This window comes from Centropristis striata, chromosome 3, assembly GCF_030273125.1.
Source record: "Centropristis striata isolate RG_2023a ecotype Rhode Island chromosome 3, C.striata_1.0, whole genome shotgun sequence".
In the NCBI taxonomy this organism is placed as follows: Eukaryota; Metazoa; Chordata; class Actinopteri; order Perciformes; family Serranidae; genus Centropristis; species Centropristis striata.
The window spans coordinates 34,232,971-34,248,740 of NC_081519.1; the positions used below are offsets into that span (position 1 = coordinate 34,232,971).

A 15,770-nucleotide genomic window follows, 5' to 3' on the forward strand; every position below is an offset into this window, starting at 1 on the left:
TTCAAGCATGCTTTTTTGGCTTCTTTTGTGAAAATCTACTTCATGTTCCAAGTCAAAAACTGGATGTTAGCTATTTTACTGAGAAGTTAAATGAACAGGTTAGGAAGGAGTATTAGGGCCACATTAAAAGAAAGTTGTAAATATTGAATTAATTACGGGAATAAAGTTGTAAATATTTAATTAATTATGAGAAAAAAGTTGAAAAATATTTAATTAATTATGAGAATAAAGTCGAAACAATTTACTTTACTTCCAGCCATTTCCCCTTCCACCAAAGCAGCGATTTCCTCCAAGTCCGGTTCCTTTTGCGGAAAAGATGCAATTTCTTGTATATTCTTTTGAAAGTCCTTATACTTATGATAATGTGATGTCGATGTGCCAAAATATTTAGTATCTCCTTGTTCATGAAACCTATCCTAAAATACATTTCTATGAAATGCTCTACTGCCCTCATTTTAACAACTCTCCTCCTCTTATTTATTAAATATTTACGACTTTATTCTCGTAATGAATTAAATATTTTCAACTTTATATTCGTAATTAATTCAGATTCAATTTTTTTTTTCTAAATGTGGGCATAATACTCCGTTGTAACAGGTAAACATTTTTTAAATATTATTTTAGAGGTATTTTGGTTGTTTTGTGGCAACAGTAGACACACAGGTACCTTTAGTCAGGAGGGCAATCTAAAGATTAAGTACCTGTTTTTTAAGCAATGGCTGCATTTACAAATCAGCCTTCTCCACATATTAAAAGAATGATTGACAAGCTTTAGGTTTTATGCTCCACTGGCACAATGAGCCACGTGAGGGGAACTTTTCAGGAAAAGTGATTAAAACGACTGGATGTTTAACTGAATGGTAATATGGCAGTTAGATTATATGGTTCACTGATGGTAGGTGCTCTATTGGGTTCCTTTCTTATGAAAGAAAGTTTCTCAGTAGTTTGCACAGCTTGTGAAAAAGATTCTCAGAACAATAGACAATGAGAAAAAGAAAGCCAGGGGAGGCGAAGAATGCAGCTGATTGTATCTTTATCAGCCGCCATTGCAGTCTGCAAACTGAATAAAACGCATTGTATGCGTCTTGAATCACCTTTTCATGAGTCTGTTCTATCAAAATAGAACATCAATAACTCATGAACTCACGAAAAGACTCAGAAGACTCAAAAATGTTTCTGCAAAATGTTTTTGCAAAAAATAATTTAAAAAATCTACTTCATGACACTTGGCATGAGGCAATGTTAAAGAGTTTATTCCAGTTTATAACATAAATAATGTACAAAATAGCAATACTATAGTGGCATGAAATATTTACAACAGTTAAAATAATGTGGCAGTAAAAAAAAAAAAATCATCAAAAAAGTGCTTTTTCTTCAGTGGATGCTGATTTAAATTATGAAACTTTTACAGATTTGATAATCTGCCATTTGAAGTGCAATAAAGTGTTGAAGTGAGCTGTGTTTCTTCCTCGTGGACTCAGAGAGGCACTGCTACAGCTTTTGGCACGTCCCTGCTGGGCCTCAGATGCTTTTTAGATATACGTTCCATTCGCAACGCTGGTGTTGGAAGAAAAAAATGTTTTAGTTTGAGCTTCATTCAGTGCAAAAAAATGGTAAACAAAACTTCATTCATGCTTTTTTGGCTTCATTTGTAAAATCTACTTCATGTTCCAACTCAAAAATTGTATGTTAGCTTTTTTTAAATAAATGATAAAATTAACAGGTTAACATTTTTTTTGGGTTGTTTTATGGCAACAGTAGAATTGACAGGTACCTTTAGTCAGGCAGGCAATCTAAAGATTTTGGAACTGTAATAACTCCGGCTTCAGGTCTTCTCTGGTGTCATATGAGCTATGGTATCATCAGATAAGGAGTTTGTCAGAATTGTTGTTATTTTAATGTTAAAATTATATTAGTTTAATTACAAACTTAATTAGTATTCCAAAATGTTAGTGTTAGTCATTACAACTTTAAAGATTTTGTTTTTTTAAATATATAGATTTTTTTAAATAGTCTTTAAAGGTATACTATGCAGGATTTAAAAAAAAAAAAAAAAAAACCCTTAGGAGCCACTAGAAATGTGTCTGTTTCTGCCTTTGCCTGTATTTTCTCTTCTCTCTCTCTGTCTTCTCTATTTTCACGAAGCTACGAAAATAACACCCCCAAAAAAAGAAAGTGAGATGAAATGCCAAGTGGACGAAGTGGTTCCAAAATAAGAGTGAATCTGGGATTTGTTATCACTTTAATGGAGGAGGGACCAAGTTTGAATGTTTACAAACAGTAAGCGACAATTCCTGCATAGTATGCCTTTAACTTTGGCTTAATGCAATATGTGAAGCATGCATATGATCCTATGAGAGATTCATGATAAAGGAAAGTCTCTCTGGCTGAGTCTGAGCTGTTGGGTTTATCTGGATTACGACTTCACAAGATAAATATCAAGCTGTTGTTTTGCGGTAAGGTCTTTAAATACTTTTGTCTCTGGATATTTGTTTTTTGGTCAGGGCACATGAATGTTTGACGATATTGTGAGATAAGTCACAAACTATGTCAGCCTGTTTCCTGTACACTTTATTAAACTTGATTATGAAAGACATGTTGATTCATTTGGGCCCAAGGGGGAATTTTCCTTCTTATGCTGATTTCTATGTAACAGCCGGTTTTATGAAAGGATTTCCTGTTGACTTCCCTCATTCCTCAGCACAGGTCCGGAAAACAAAGACAACAAGATTTCCTCAAACAGTTAAAAGCTGCGAAGAATCTGAACCTGCTGCAGAGTTAGCTGCATAATACTGCACAGAAATATGTGTCAATATTGACCTGTGGGCTACTGTGCATTTACGTTTTTGAGAGTACAAATATTATCTAAACCTTAAAAGATAAAAGAGCAGAAAGTGCAAAGAGGATAAAAAGCGTAATCAAGTTTGAGTCATGCATTAAAGAGTTAAAAGTTAAATACTGGAGCTTACCCTTTTCTCTTCAGAAGATACTTGTGTATAAAGATTGCTATTATACAGACAGCTGGAGAGAGAGTCACAAGTTAAAGATTTATTGCATTTTATATAATATATAATTTAGTATAAGTGTGACATCCAAAGAGAGAAAAAAAGTCACATTACCTAATACAACGCATATCACACTGACTATAACTGGCATGTATCCTGAAAGAGAAATGCAAAATTAAATGCAAAGTATAAATAATGACCCATGTTAACCTCTCCATGGTACAGGCCTTTAATAACTCACCAATATCCTTGTTAGTATCTACAGTCTCATCGTGCTTTCCTGCAAGCATAAAACAGTATAATAAGTATGCATCAATGCATAAAATAAGGTCAGTTACAAACAGCTTTTATTTTCTTATTATTCTTAGCTTAAATATGTTTTTGTATGTGTGAGTTGCATGTTGTTGCTTTCAGCTCATTTCTCTCATTGTCTGCATGTCGGATCAGTGAGAGTAATAAAAGACCAACTCATTAGTACAGTTATTGCCACAGTGACTGAGGGAAGGAGACATGACTGCAAATATTAAATTACAGTTTCTCTTTGCTCAGTAAATTAAAATCATTTTGCAAACAGCTTTAATAAAAAGGCAAACTCAGAGCAGCAAATGTAGAGTGTTAGATTAATAGTTTGACATTGGGGACATTAAAAAAAAAAGCTCTTTCAGGTGGAGAGTTGAATGAGAAGATTGATGCCACTCTCATATATTAAACATGAAGGTATAACAAACAGTTGGTTAGCTTAGCTTAGCATAAAGACTGGAAACAGAGGGAAACAGCTAGTCTGACAAAATCTCCTTAGCAGTCTCTTTAAAACTCACTAATTATCATCCAATTTGTTTAATATACGTGCAAAGGGTAAAAACACAATTTCCCCACTTTATGGGGGTTATGCCCTGGAGTTGCATTACCTCACTATAAAATGTTGAATTGCTGTTTTTACACTTCAGTTCATTTAAATCTCTGCCAGAAAGCAGGATAAGCATATTTCCCAAAATGTCTAATTATCCATTAGGTTTAATTTGTAAGTTCAAGCGTTTCGGGAAATACAAAATAGCAAAGAATTTCCTAAACTATAAGCTATAAGCACATGTAAGCTCTAGCTGACCGGTCTGATGATTCAGGGTCAGCTGTCCACATTGTTAATGTTTTTGTTAATGGTTTTGTATATAGAAATACAATACAATACAATACACACGTTTAAGATTGTCATTTTATTCCACATTTTACCATAAAAATAATCATGGAAATAATTTTCCATCAAAAGAAAGGCTGTTCTGCCATATAATTGACCAGAAAACACTTTATAAATGCTGCATAAATTAAAGATTGTACCATTAAATATTACAGTATATTTTTGTTAGAGATATGGTGTTTAGTACATTTAACAGTGAAAAATAAATGCAAAAATTACAGTGATGGCTTGTATATATATTACAGTATATTGCCAGTGTATTTTACAGTGGAATAATGTATTTTTTTTAAACTGTTTTGGCTGATATATACATTTACAATGTTTTATTGTTTCTAAAACTGAATTAACCCATTTATCATTTTACGGTCTTTTACTGTCATGGTTTAGCAGTTTTTCACTGTAAAATCTACAGATATTTTTGACAGTGCACAGTGATGACCAAAAAAATCTCTCTTTTCTCAACTGCCAGCTAACATTTAGAAGTAGGAAGGTTTAGAAAGTCTGCAGTTGTTGAATCAAACTGTCGCCCTCTGAGGATTTCTTGGGAAGCATCTGCTCATGGGAGGCACGGTAAAAAAAGAAATCAAGCTTCAAACTTGACAAGCTGCTTCTAAAGACGGTTCAATACCTTGAAATGAAGACGAAGTCACTGACGTTACACTGGGTGTAGTAGCTTTACCCTCAGCTGTCAAACTGCCACCTTTGAACAGAACGATCAGAGTGATTCTTAGTTCCTCCCGAGCTCGGACAGGATAAAAAAACGATTCGTCAAGCTGAGAAGCAATCTCTGAGCAGCATGCACATAATCCATTCATGCTGTGCATAAAACTTAATTACAAGCTGATCGGCTTGTTTGGAGACGTTTTTCTGTACCTCGTACTGAAGGTGAGACTGTAGGTGTTGCACTGGTTGTGACAGATTTATCTCTGTGAGGTGAGGGTGTGGTTGGAGAATCTGTAGCAGTAGATGCTTCTGTGAAAAATAATCATCATTGTCAAAATACTTTCACACTGGATTCCTCGTAGGGAGCAAAAATATCTTTCATCTTTATCTCTTTATATATTTATATACCTTGTGCTGGAGGTGTAGATGTTGGTGCAACTGTTTTTGTTGTAAATGCATCTTCTGTTATTGCACCTATGAATAAGAAGACTACTCAATTTATCAAATAAATGTAATCATCAACCATTTATGAGACTGGTGGAGGAGCATGCATATAGATTTAGTTTACATGCAGAATGTGTCATGCCGTGCATCAGTTACATGCTTCTCGTTAAGTTTTATGCTCCATATCTCAACAGAGGAAATCTAATTTTCTCTTGTGCCATGCAATGTTTCAGCATCCTATATCTATATATATCTCATTCATAGTGTATTTATTGTTTCCATCACTTATATCACTTATACTTGCACTACCTACTGCTATTTGCTGATAAATCTAGGGCTGCACAATTCATCAAATTTTAATTGTGATCACGATTTTGGCTGCCACGATTAAATTAACTTGATAATCAGCGATATTTTCATTTTAAAATGCGGGCTGTCGTAGAAAATCTTTAAAGAAAAACACTTGACGACCAGGTAGATTCGAATTGCAGCCTTGTGCTGGATTTATTTTATGTATCGAAAACAGATACAGATGTCAAAAGTGACAGACAAATCCAAATGGTAGAACAACACTGAAAGAGACAACACCCTGTGTCTCTTTTTATTTTGCAGGTTCGTGCGTCATTATTTCTGATTAACTAAAGTTTAATGTCCTGTCATTTCCTGTTATGTTCCACTTTTGATATCATTATCTCATGTTATCAACCAGAACATCCATTTATGATAAGCTAGGCTGATTTGTCTAATGAGTTTTTCCTTTCCCATAAAAACTAAAATCCTAACTTGTGCCAGGCATGCAATCATGCATTAATTTCTTCTTATATATTTTCAACGGATTCAGACTACAGGGCTCTCCCGCACATCTAATCAAGCACTTTCTACACCTGTAGCCCACCAACCACCAGGGGGCAGGGCCATTTTTCTCCCCTGAAAAAAGCCTGGTTGCTGATTGGATAGAACGCTAAGCAGGATGTGATGTAGTACTCGACGCCACAACAACAACACGCCATTTGTAAAAGCGAAGCAGTGTTGCCAACTTAGCAACTTTGTTGCTATATTTAGCGACTTTTCAGACCCACTTAGCGACTATTTTTTTTAAAAAACGAGTGGCGACAAACACAGCGACTTTTTCTGGTGTTATTGGAGACTTTTGGAAACTCGTTCTTACTCTACTTAACGAGCCGCGGGGGCTGGGGGCTCGTTAAGAAGAGTAAGAACGAGTTGAACGAGCGGCACAGTCCTCCTGCAGCAGTCTCTCCAAGATGCAGAGTCGGAGGTGATGTTAACCCCTTAGCGTCCAGTCTGCAAATTGCTAATAGGCTAACAGTTAGCTCTGTAGCAGTACAGTGTGTATGTGCTGCTGCAGGAGGTGTTCACTTAGCGATCTCTGTTTGTTTACAACAAGCACCGGACACCGTGCACACACTATAAACTGTTCCTATTGTTTGTTTAAAAGTAGTGCAATAACAATACAGATGTATTCGCTAACATGATGAATAATCGTGATTAATATTCGTGATTACAATACTGATGAAAATAATCGTGATTATCATTTTGGCCATAATCATGCAGCCCTAGCTAAACCTATTGTATTCATTTATATAGTCCTGTACATACTTTGCACTTTACTGCTTTTTTGCACTCCTGGTTAGATGCTAAACTGCATTTCGTTCTCTAAGTACCTGTACTCTGTGCAATGACAATAAAGTTGAATCTAATCTAATTGTATTTAATCCGCTTTTAGAAATTGTGTTAGGTGAAGGACAACTGTGACCAAGGACCACTCTTTCGAGAAAGGTTGCTCATCAGTCGATACTCTAGTAAGCTCTGTGTGTTAAAGAGAGTGTGAGTGTTGGCAGTTAGTAAACAAAGAGCACAGAGAGACATGAATGGTGAATAGAAAACGCTTGAATACAGCTTCATAAAAGAGGCAAGATAAGAGTGTCTAGAGTCGTTTCAGTGATTATTTTTTGTATTCAATGCAGAAAAAAGACTGGCTAAGACTGTATATAATTTAATACTGTATATGACAGATTAACACTTTGTTTCACTACAAACTGCCTGCTGATCTTGCAAACCCCAGTTAATGCCCATTAAGGATCAGAAAGTTATGACCATGCCTGTGGTTCTGCAGGATTTGGCTCATTAACTACAAGTCATTCAAAGATTACATGTCAAAGCAGAAGGTTTTTTTTCTGACTGATTTATTACAGTCAAGGCAGCCACCATTTGTTATGTATTTGACTACACTGTGAAAATCACCATGGAGAGCTTTTAATGGTTTAAGACTGGTCAGGGCGTTCACAACACTCTGATATCTGAGACTTGGGAGTGAGCAGCATAGCAGAAATGTTTTCAAACGCAGAAATAATGAAATATGTCCATATTAGCTCTTGTTTTTGGTTTCATTTTCAGACAATTTACTTTGAATTTGATGCATTTCACCACAATCTTTGCAGGCACTTCATGTCTTTTTGAGATAATTTTCTTTTTTTTTTGTCTCTTTGTAGTTGTAATGTCTTTTTGAGGTAATTTTGTCTCTTTGTAGTAGTTTTTTTGGTCATTTTGTGTCTTTTATTTTATTTTATCTTCTCTTTGAGTTCATTTTGTGTATTTTTTGGACATTTCATGTGTCTTTGTAGTGATCTGGTAAGTTTTTAGGTCATTTTGTGTCACTTTGCAGTTGTATTATGTGTCTTTTTTTGTGTATCTTGAGGTCATATTGTGTCTCTTTGTTGTTGTTTTTTCTTTTCATTTTTTGTCGTTTTTGGTTGTTTTGTGTCTCTTTAAGTTCATTTTTTTTTTTTTGACATTTCATGTCTCTTTGCAGTTGTATTGTGTCCCTTTTTAATAATTTTGTGTCTCTTTAGGTCCTTTTCTGTCCCTTTGTAGTCAGAATGTGTCTTTTTGTCGTTTTGTTTCTTTCCAAGGTCATTTTGTGTCTTTTTTGGTAATTCTATGTCTTTTTTCGTGTGTCTTTATAGCCGTTCTATAAAACCAGAGTGACCCCTGAGCCTCACCTCCATGCCTTGAATGCACCAACCTCGACAGTTAGGAACAGCTTTTTCGCAATTGCTTTATCATGCAGTGTTTACATAACAAAAAATATGGAAACAATCTCAAGTCAGTTTCATTTTGTATTAAAATGAATGGGAACGACAACAACAAACTGGAGTCCTATCTACAAACTTATTGTACGGTTTGAAAATGTTCTGCAGCAACGTGAAGAGAATTTGTGATTAGTGGGTTAAAACATGCATAACGACCTGTGCGGTCCTTAAATCATTTAAACAATGCTTGTTATGCGTGAAGCTTTGTCCACCTCAGCCTGCCTGTTATCAAAGTAAACAGTAAGAAGTAGAACACATGATGGAGCGAGCTTACCTTCACACGCAGGAAGCTGGGAGTCGTATTCACCAGTTTCCCTGCACAGAATGCTGTCTTTCCCAACGAGGGTGTATCCTTCGTTACAGAAGAACTGGATGCTTTCTCCATATTTTGGGACTTCTTGTGAAACCCATGAGTGTCTGCCATTGGCCACTTCATCAGGTTTACGACATGTTACAACTGAGGAGTCAGAAAAACGCAAATAATCCATATGTTGTCATATAAAACTCATATCAAAAGCACAAAAAAGGAAGAAGAACTTAACAAAAACGGATTAAAATGACTCTTGCGGGAGGGAAGAAGGTTGTTTTTTTAAAGGATTTTATTGTAGGAAAGTACTGAACAATTTCTTTCATTTCTTCTGGTTATGGTTTCATGAAATGCAAAATAAGAGTCGCTTACTTTGACACTTGGGTCTTCCAGTCCACCCTGATGCATAGCACTGTTTGTAGCTTGATCCACTGAGTCTGTAGCTGTAGAAAGATGGAGGAAATTAAAGCCGGACTGTTTATTTAAAGGAGGAGTTGATACTGCCGAGCCATGATGTTGTAATGCAATGAAAAGGTAATTCCGGCTTTGAAACTAAATTCTTAACGTGTTAAGTCAGAAACTATGTATCAACAGCTATTTCAGAGTTGGCAAAAAGGAGAGCCAAGTTCCTAATCAGTGAAACTAGAACGTAGCACTTTCTGGGAACAGCTCTATTTGTCTTTCATAAACCTTTTTGTTTTCTTTAAGAGGCTGTTTCCACTAGCAAATCCACCTTTACTTGAGTCATCGCGGTCTGTTGGCAAGCAGCACTTTGCGGTCGACAAGTGTTGACAGTAGAGCAAGAAGAGATACTTTGTATGTATGTAAATTAACACGACTGTCTGCTGAGGGCCCTTTGTGTTCTCACTGAGCTGCTGCATGCCGACACTCGTTTTCTGAATATCATTTCAGATCCAGTTCAACCACATATAATAGATATTTCTAACTGTTTGTATTAGTACTCACCCTTTATTACAAGTGACTCTTATAGTATCACCAAACCGTGTACCAGCGCTGGTGTTAAAGTTCATATTGGGCTGAGGTTTAGGGGGACCACAGTCCTTTTCTGTAATATAAACACAAACAACAGAAAATAGGTCAGGATGTTAACCACTACACAGCAAGAATCAAGCTCAAGACTGTTTGATAAAAGTGTCAAAGTAGACAGGACTCACTTTGGCAGATGAGATCTGGTTCGCCCCATTTGTCATCAATGCAGCTCATAACTCCAGAGCCACTTTCTTTAACATATCCATTAGCACACTCCAAAGTGACTTCAGAACCTTTTGGAAAATCATTCTTTAGAAGAGCTTCGTCAGTTAGGACGATATTCACCTTTCCCTGAGGTTTAGGACAGTCAGCTGAGGGGGAAAAAAGATGAAAATGCAACTTTAACAGCAACTTCGTTTTGTTTAAAAAAAACAAAAAAAAACAAACAAACAGTAAATTAATCAGTAAAACTGAAATCCTGTAATTCCATGAATAAAGTCCATAAATAGAGTTAATAACAGACTTATCATACAGTCATTTATGGAGATTATGTGACATGTATGCAACAAAATGTCTTGCCAAGTGTAATAGTGCAGTAAATGTTGATAATCCATTAATAAATAGAGGTGTGAATCAGCGTATCGGCCCCACGACACGATTTCACGATATTATTTCGATGTTAAGCATTTTGCGATCTGGTGAGTATTGCGATACAATATAATGTGATTTAACTGTTTTACAGCATTTTGTGTCCAAAAAATTGTTTTGTCAAATAAGAGAAAATTCTCAGTCTATTCATCTCACTTCAGTCTTTTTATTTCTCCACAATGAGAGTCAAACCCACAGACTGACCAACAAAGTATTCAGTCAAACTGAACTGAACTGATATCAAACATGTATGGATGACAACAACTGCAGCATTTTATCAAACTTTCAAAAACTTTAAGCTTCGCTGCTTTGAATTTTTGTTTAAATGAAACATAAAAAAAGCCTAACTTTGCAGCATTATTTCGGCAACTCCCCGACATGATAAGCTGGCCCATGATGCCTATAGATTCCTTAGATCTTCTAGTGCAGGAGTCTCAAACAACAAATTACCTGGGGGCCGCTGGAGGCAGTATTAAAATGACCAAAAAAAAGACAAAATTACTAAAAAAAGACACAAAATTACAAAAAAAAGGACACAAAATTACCAAAAAAAAAAGTCACAAAATGACCAAAAAAAGACACAAAATGGAAAAAAAGGCACAAAATGACCAAATAGACACACAATTACCAAAAAAGACACAAAATGATTTTAAATAGACACAAAATGACCCAAAAAACACACAAAATTACCAAAAAAAGACACAAAATTACCATAAAAGACACAACATTATTAAAAAAAGACAAAAAATTATTAAAAAAGACAAAAAAAATAATAAAAAAGACATAACATTATTAAAAAAAGATACAAAATTACAAAAAATTTTAATTAAAGGGACCTTCCACACAGCCGGGTAAACTTTCATATGAAGATGGGGGCCACAAAATATTGTCACGATGGCCGCAATTGACCTGCGAGCCGCGAGTTTGAGACCCATGTTCTAGTGTCATATGGTACTATAATATATCTACAGTATATTCCTAAATACCGACTTACTGGCGGCCATGAATCGATATAATATTGCCACGCAAAATATCAATACTATGCTGTATCGATTTTTTCCCATACCTCTAATAAATACTCAGTTTCTCACTTTCTAATAAGAATCATCAAGTATGCTGTTATAAATGTTAATAAATCATTAATAAAGGGTCTTAAATACATCATGTCAGGTGCAGTTATAAGTGTAATAAGTTAGTAATAAAGGCTGTTTAACTGATCAAGATTGAGGTAATAAATGTTATAACTACAGCTGTTAATACATGGAATTTGGTCCAAGAGGTTCTCTATAACCTCACAATTAAGAAGTGTCTTTTAATGATTATAACTGATCTATAAAGCATAACTTATAAATAAATAGTAAAGCAACCTTAAAAATAATAAAGCCTTTGCAAAGTAGGTAGAAAATAAAATAGTCATATAGCTTCTCTCCCAGTAACACACAACAGGTGAATCTGTGTTTTTGTCAACTTTCTGTAAAGTCTAAAGTTTGGGCATCTTAATACTTAATGAGATTGTCTCATCTCTGACTGAACTAAAGTTTTTCTAAAATATTCAGAGGAGGGCAAATGTGTCTCTTGTCTTGACAGTTCATCTCACAAAACTAGTCCTAGTGTATTCCAACAGAAACAAGAATGTATAACAATGTTTAATATACAGTCTTAAGCAGTGAGTGGCCACTTTCACAGGTACACAAACCTCCTATAACATCTATCTTTACAAATAAAGTGTTTCCACTTTTTGTTGATATTGTTGAAAAGGTTTAAACTATACTAAATGGGCATTATGTATCCTAGCAGTTAAACATGATGTTGTACTGGATTATTATAGAGGAAGATTAACTTTTTGTCCTACTCATTTATTATAAAACTACTTATTTTGAGCCCAATGCAAAGCATAATTATTTACACTTTTATGATAATGTCAACAAAAACTGAATATTGTAGACAATGTAAAATTTGCAAAATATAGTAAAAGTGTGCCTTATTAAATGGAAACTGAGTGTATATTTATATTATAGCCTATTGTTAATATTTACTTTTATTTAATGACTGATCTCAGAAAATCTTACATGGTTTATGTTCAGTTAGTATACCGGACTTTATTGTAGACTATGTAGGTATTTTTTTCTTCACAATATAATTAAATAAAGTTTCCATGTTAATATTTCTGAGGAGTGACAGAATCTGCTGTGTTCTCACTCAAACTCTCATGTGACTTGCGTCGTTGATAAATATTATCTCATTAAGCAGTCTGCGGGCTGGTGGTACACTGACCTGCTGCCTTCACGACGAAGAGGTAAAGTAAGAACAGAGACTTGACTCTTCGCCGTCCACACGTGTCCAGGAAAACTTCCATGCCGGGCTGCAGAGGGACGCTAAAGATCCGGATCCAGGTTCTGTCCCCTTTAGTCCAGGTTCTCCAGAGAGGCGGTGAGACGCGAGCCGCTCCGCTGCCGGTCCACAGTGATCCTCCCCCTGGACGCACAACTACTATCCATGTTGTCTGAAGTCAAGTTTACTGCAAATCATGACAGGAAGTGAGAAAGGAAGTGCCTTCATAATAAAAGCAGATATATTCACCGCAAAAACCATTGGTTGATTTGTTTTAATCAAAAATACTTACAAATAATTATTTGGGATTCTCTACAAAATACTTAAAACCTAATAATAATAATAATAATAATCATAATAATCGTCTTTTTTTATAGAGCACTTTTCAAAACACAGGTAACAAAGTGCTTTACAAAGGCAAATTAAAAACAGACTTTTAATTTTAGTGTTTAAAAACCAAAGCAGTCTAATGAAAAAAAAGAAAACATTCTGTGCAATTAAAAGCCAGTTCAAAGAAAGTTCAAGCTTATAGTCACTAATGCATCTAACATTATGAATTTACAGTGTTAAACTTGAATCTAATAGTTTCATTAAATAAATATAAAACTACTATTTGTTGTTTAATTAATTTCTTTTTATGCAAATGTAATTTATTTTTTATGGTTCTTCAACTTCTTCATTTTTAATTTACATTGGGCATAACAATGCAGTTTCTTGTTATATTAATGTTTTGCATGTTTTCAAAATGCAGGAAATGTGGTAGAGCTTGGGGATGAATATATATTATATTGCATATTATGGTCCTCTTTACTCTGACATCACAGCCTGCTGTCTTTCTCTGTGTGTCTTCTAGTTTTCATTGTCTCAATTGTCTTCATTGAGTCAAGCATCTGCAATTTCAACAACAGGACAAATCTGTAAAAGATGAACAGGAAAAAAAATTCTGTAAACTCCTCTCACTTTTTTTGCAGTGATGTAAATTTAGGCCATCCTACTGAATGGTTACATATGTAGTTTCATGCTTTTATAATTACTTTTTTCTTATGACTTCTTTTTGAGTCTTTATAGCTCTAGATAGCGCAAATAAGTCTTATTTTGAAAGGCAGACAGGAAGTGTAGCTTTCACAACTGCCTGTCTTCACTTTTATGTTTTTCCACAGTCAGGATAGACCCCATCAGGCAAGGACAGTGGTCCCAGAGAAAACAAAGACCTGCGAATAAAATCGATAAGATATTTAAACAGTTCATTTAAACAAACGTATGTTCTTCTAATGAGGAGAAGATAAACACAGCATGCCCATTAAAACAGAAGCCCAGTAGTCCCGCCTGCTGCAAGAAGTGTAGACGTCTCCCCAAGTGTTGCAACAGCAAAAAAAAAAAAAAAAAAAGTGGAAATATTATGGGTGTGTCCTGGAAAAAAGAGGGTATTCCCTCTGTGGGTCCTCCAAGGGGGAAGCCTTGGCCGCCTCTAGTCTAGTATATTCTGTTCTATTGTGTTCTGTTCTGTTCTGTTCTATTTTATTCTATTCTATAGTGATATGGACAAGTTTGTCAAGCCTCCCCAAAATAGCATTATAAATCAGAATAGTTACATGTGGCCTTGGTAAATAGGAGCCTAATAATTGACTTTACTTAAATACTTTATTTTTGGATAGGGACAGTGCACATTAATGAATGTCGAAAAACATCTTTGTAAATATGCCGGATTATAGCAAAGCTACTAGTTTGCATCTGTAGTCCCTAAAAAATACAAATAAATACAAATATAAAAGACAGCAAGTACATAGGTAAGATACAAATACAGGAGACAACACACACACACAACACAACAAATACCAGACCCAGACAGGATATAACTATGCAATAAAAAGTAATGTTCAAGTTGTCTCAAGACCAGTTAGTGGTCACACTTTTGATGTGATTTGAGCCACTGTTTTAAATTTCCTTCAAAAGAAGAGTAAGTGGGACATTCCCTTATTGTGGAGGGAAGACTGATGCTACTATAACTACTAATACAAATAATAAATGAGTCAGGCTGGTGAAAGTGGAGATTTTGGTCATTTCTTTGTCGTGTTTTACATTACATTACAGAGCCTGAGTCACTTTCTGGGGTTTGGGTTATTGTCATGGATATATTCCACAGTTTTATTCAACAAGGGGGCTGTGCCTCACTGCCTCTTACACACACTCACTGGGGTGAATTCCAAGGAGTTCACTCCACCACCCAGTTTCTAAACCGCATGAATTTGTTGACAGGAGCCGTCTCCGTCCTCCACCCAGAGTTGCCTAAGAAACGTGCAGATTACAAAGAAACCTGGCAACAAAAACGTTAATGACTTTCAGTGGCTTGCATCTGTGCACTTTAGTAAACCAGCGAGGAAACACCAGGACTGGATGTTTTTGATTATGCACATTACATCAGTAAAAAGTTGGATATTTAAAGTAGCTTGAGGTCTCCATTGTTTGGAGGGGCATACCCCAGCACAGTTAACCTGATGTAAAGCCAATAAAATATGACCTGCACCTCACGGCCCTTTTAAGGAATTCAGGAAACTAGTATTAGTGAATAACAAATGCTACTCCTCTGAGCAGCTTCTCATGTTCAAAGCCTCCATAGCCTGCTGTCCTTATCTCTCCAAACACCCTGTCTGAGTGAATGATTAAGACACCTCCCTTTTCAACAACCAAGCAAGAAGAATGCATCTGCTTCTCCTCACGGCTGATAGTGGGGAAAAGAGAGTGCCACCCAAACGTTAATATCTACCCGCTGCTGGGAAGTTCACCTGCTTTTCTCATGCTCAGACATACCAAGGACATGATGTAAAGAGTGGCAGGGCCGTAACTTTTTACTCCACTTAGAATTTATGTCTTCATGTATATCTCTGCCACATAACATGCTACTACACAAGGAAAACTTCTACTTTCCCAGATACTCACATTTCAGGAAACTGCATGACTGAAAGCTTTCATATGAGTCATAAAAACACTTTTCCTGCTGCCACAAATATGTTTTCTTGTAGAAAAATATGAAATGGTTCACAGTGTGCATTATTATTATAACAAACAACAAAATGATTAAC

General features: G+C 35.5%; 1 protein-coding gene across 3 annotated transcripts; it reads right to left on the bottom strand.

Moving 5' to 3' along the window:
- Positions 1-1,232: 1,232 nt before the first annotated feature.
- Positions 1,233-12,887, bottom strand: im:7151449 (complement decay-accelerating factor). 3 transcript variants are annotated; one of them, XM_059327842.1, is made up of 13 exons: positions 12,634-12,887; positions 9,897-10,082; positions 9,688-9,787; positions 9,094-9,164; positions 8,689-8,871; positions 5,269-5,334; positions 5,071-5,169; positions 4,826-4,897; positions 3,247-3,285; positions 3,120-3,161; positions 2,970-3,021; positions 1,775-1,851; positions 1,233-1,557 (listed from the first exon to the last, which is right to left on the bottom strand). In XM_059327842.1, the coding sequence occupies exons 1-12, from the start codon at positions 12,713-12,715 to the stop codon at positions 1,794-1,796; spliced, it is 1,050 nt and encodes a 349-aa protein (XP_059183825.1). In that variant the 5' UTR covers positions 12,716-12,887; the 3' UTR covers positions 1,233-1,557; positions 1,775-1,793. The 3 variants fall into 3 exon arrangements, with proteins under 3 accessions (XP_059183825.1, XP_059183844.1, XP_059183834.1); XM_059327861.1 differs by lacking the exon at positions 5,269-5,334; XM_059327851.1 differs by lacking the exon at positions 1,775-1,851.
- Positions 12,888-15,770: the final 2,883 nt, after the last annotated feature.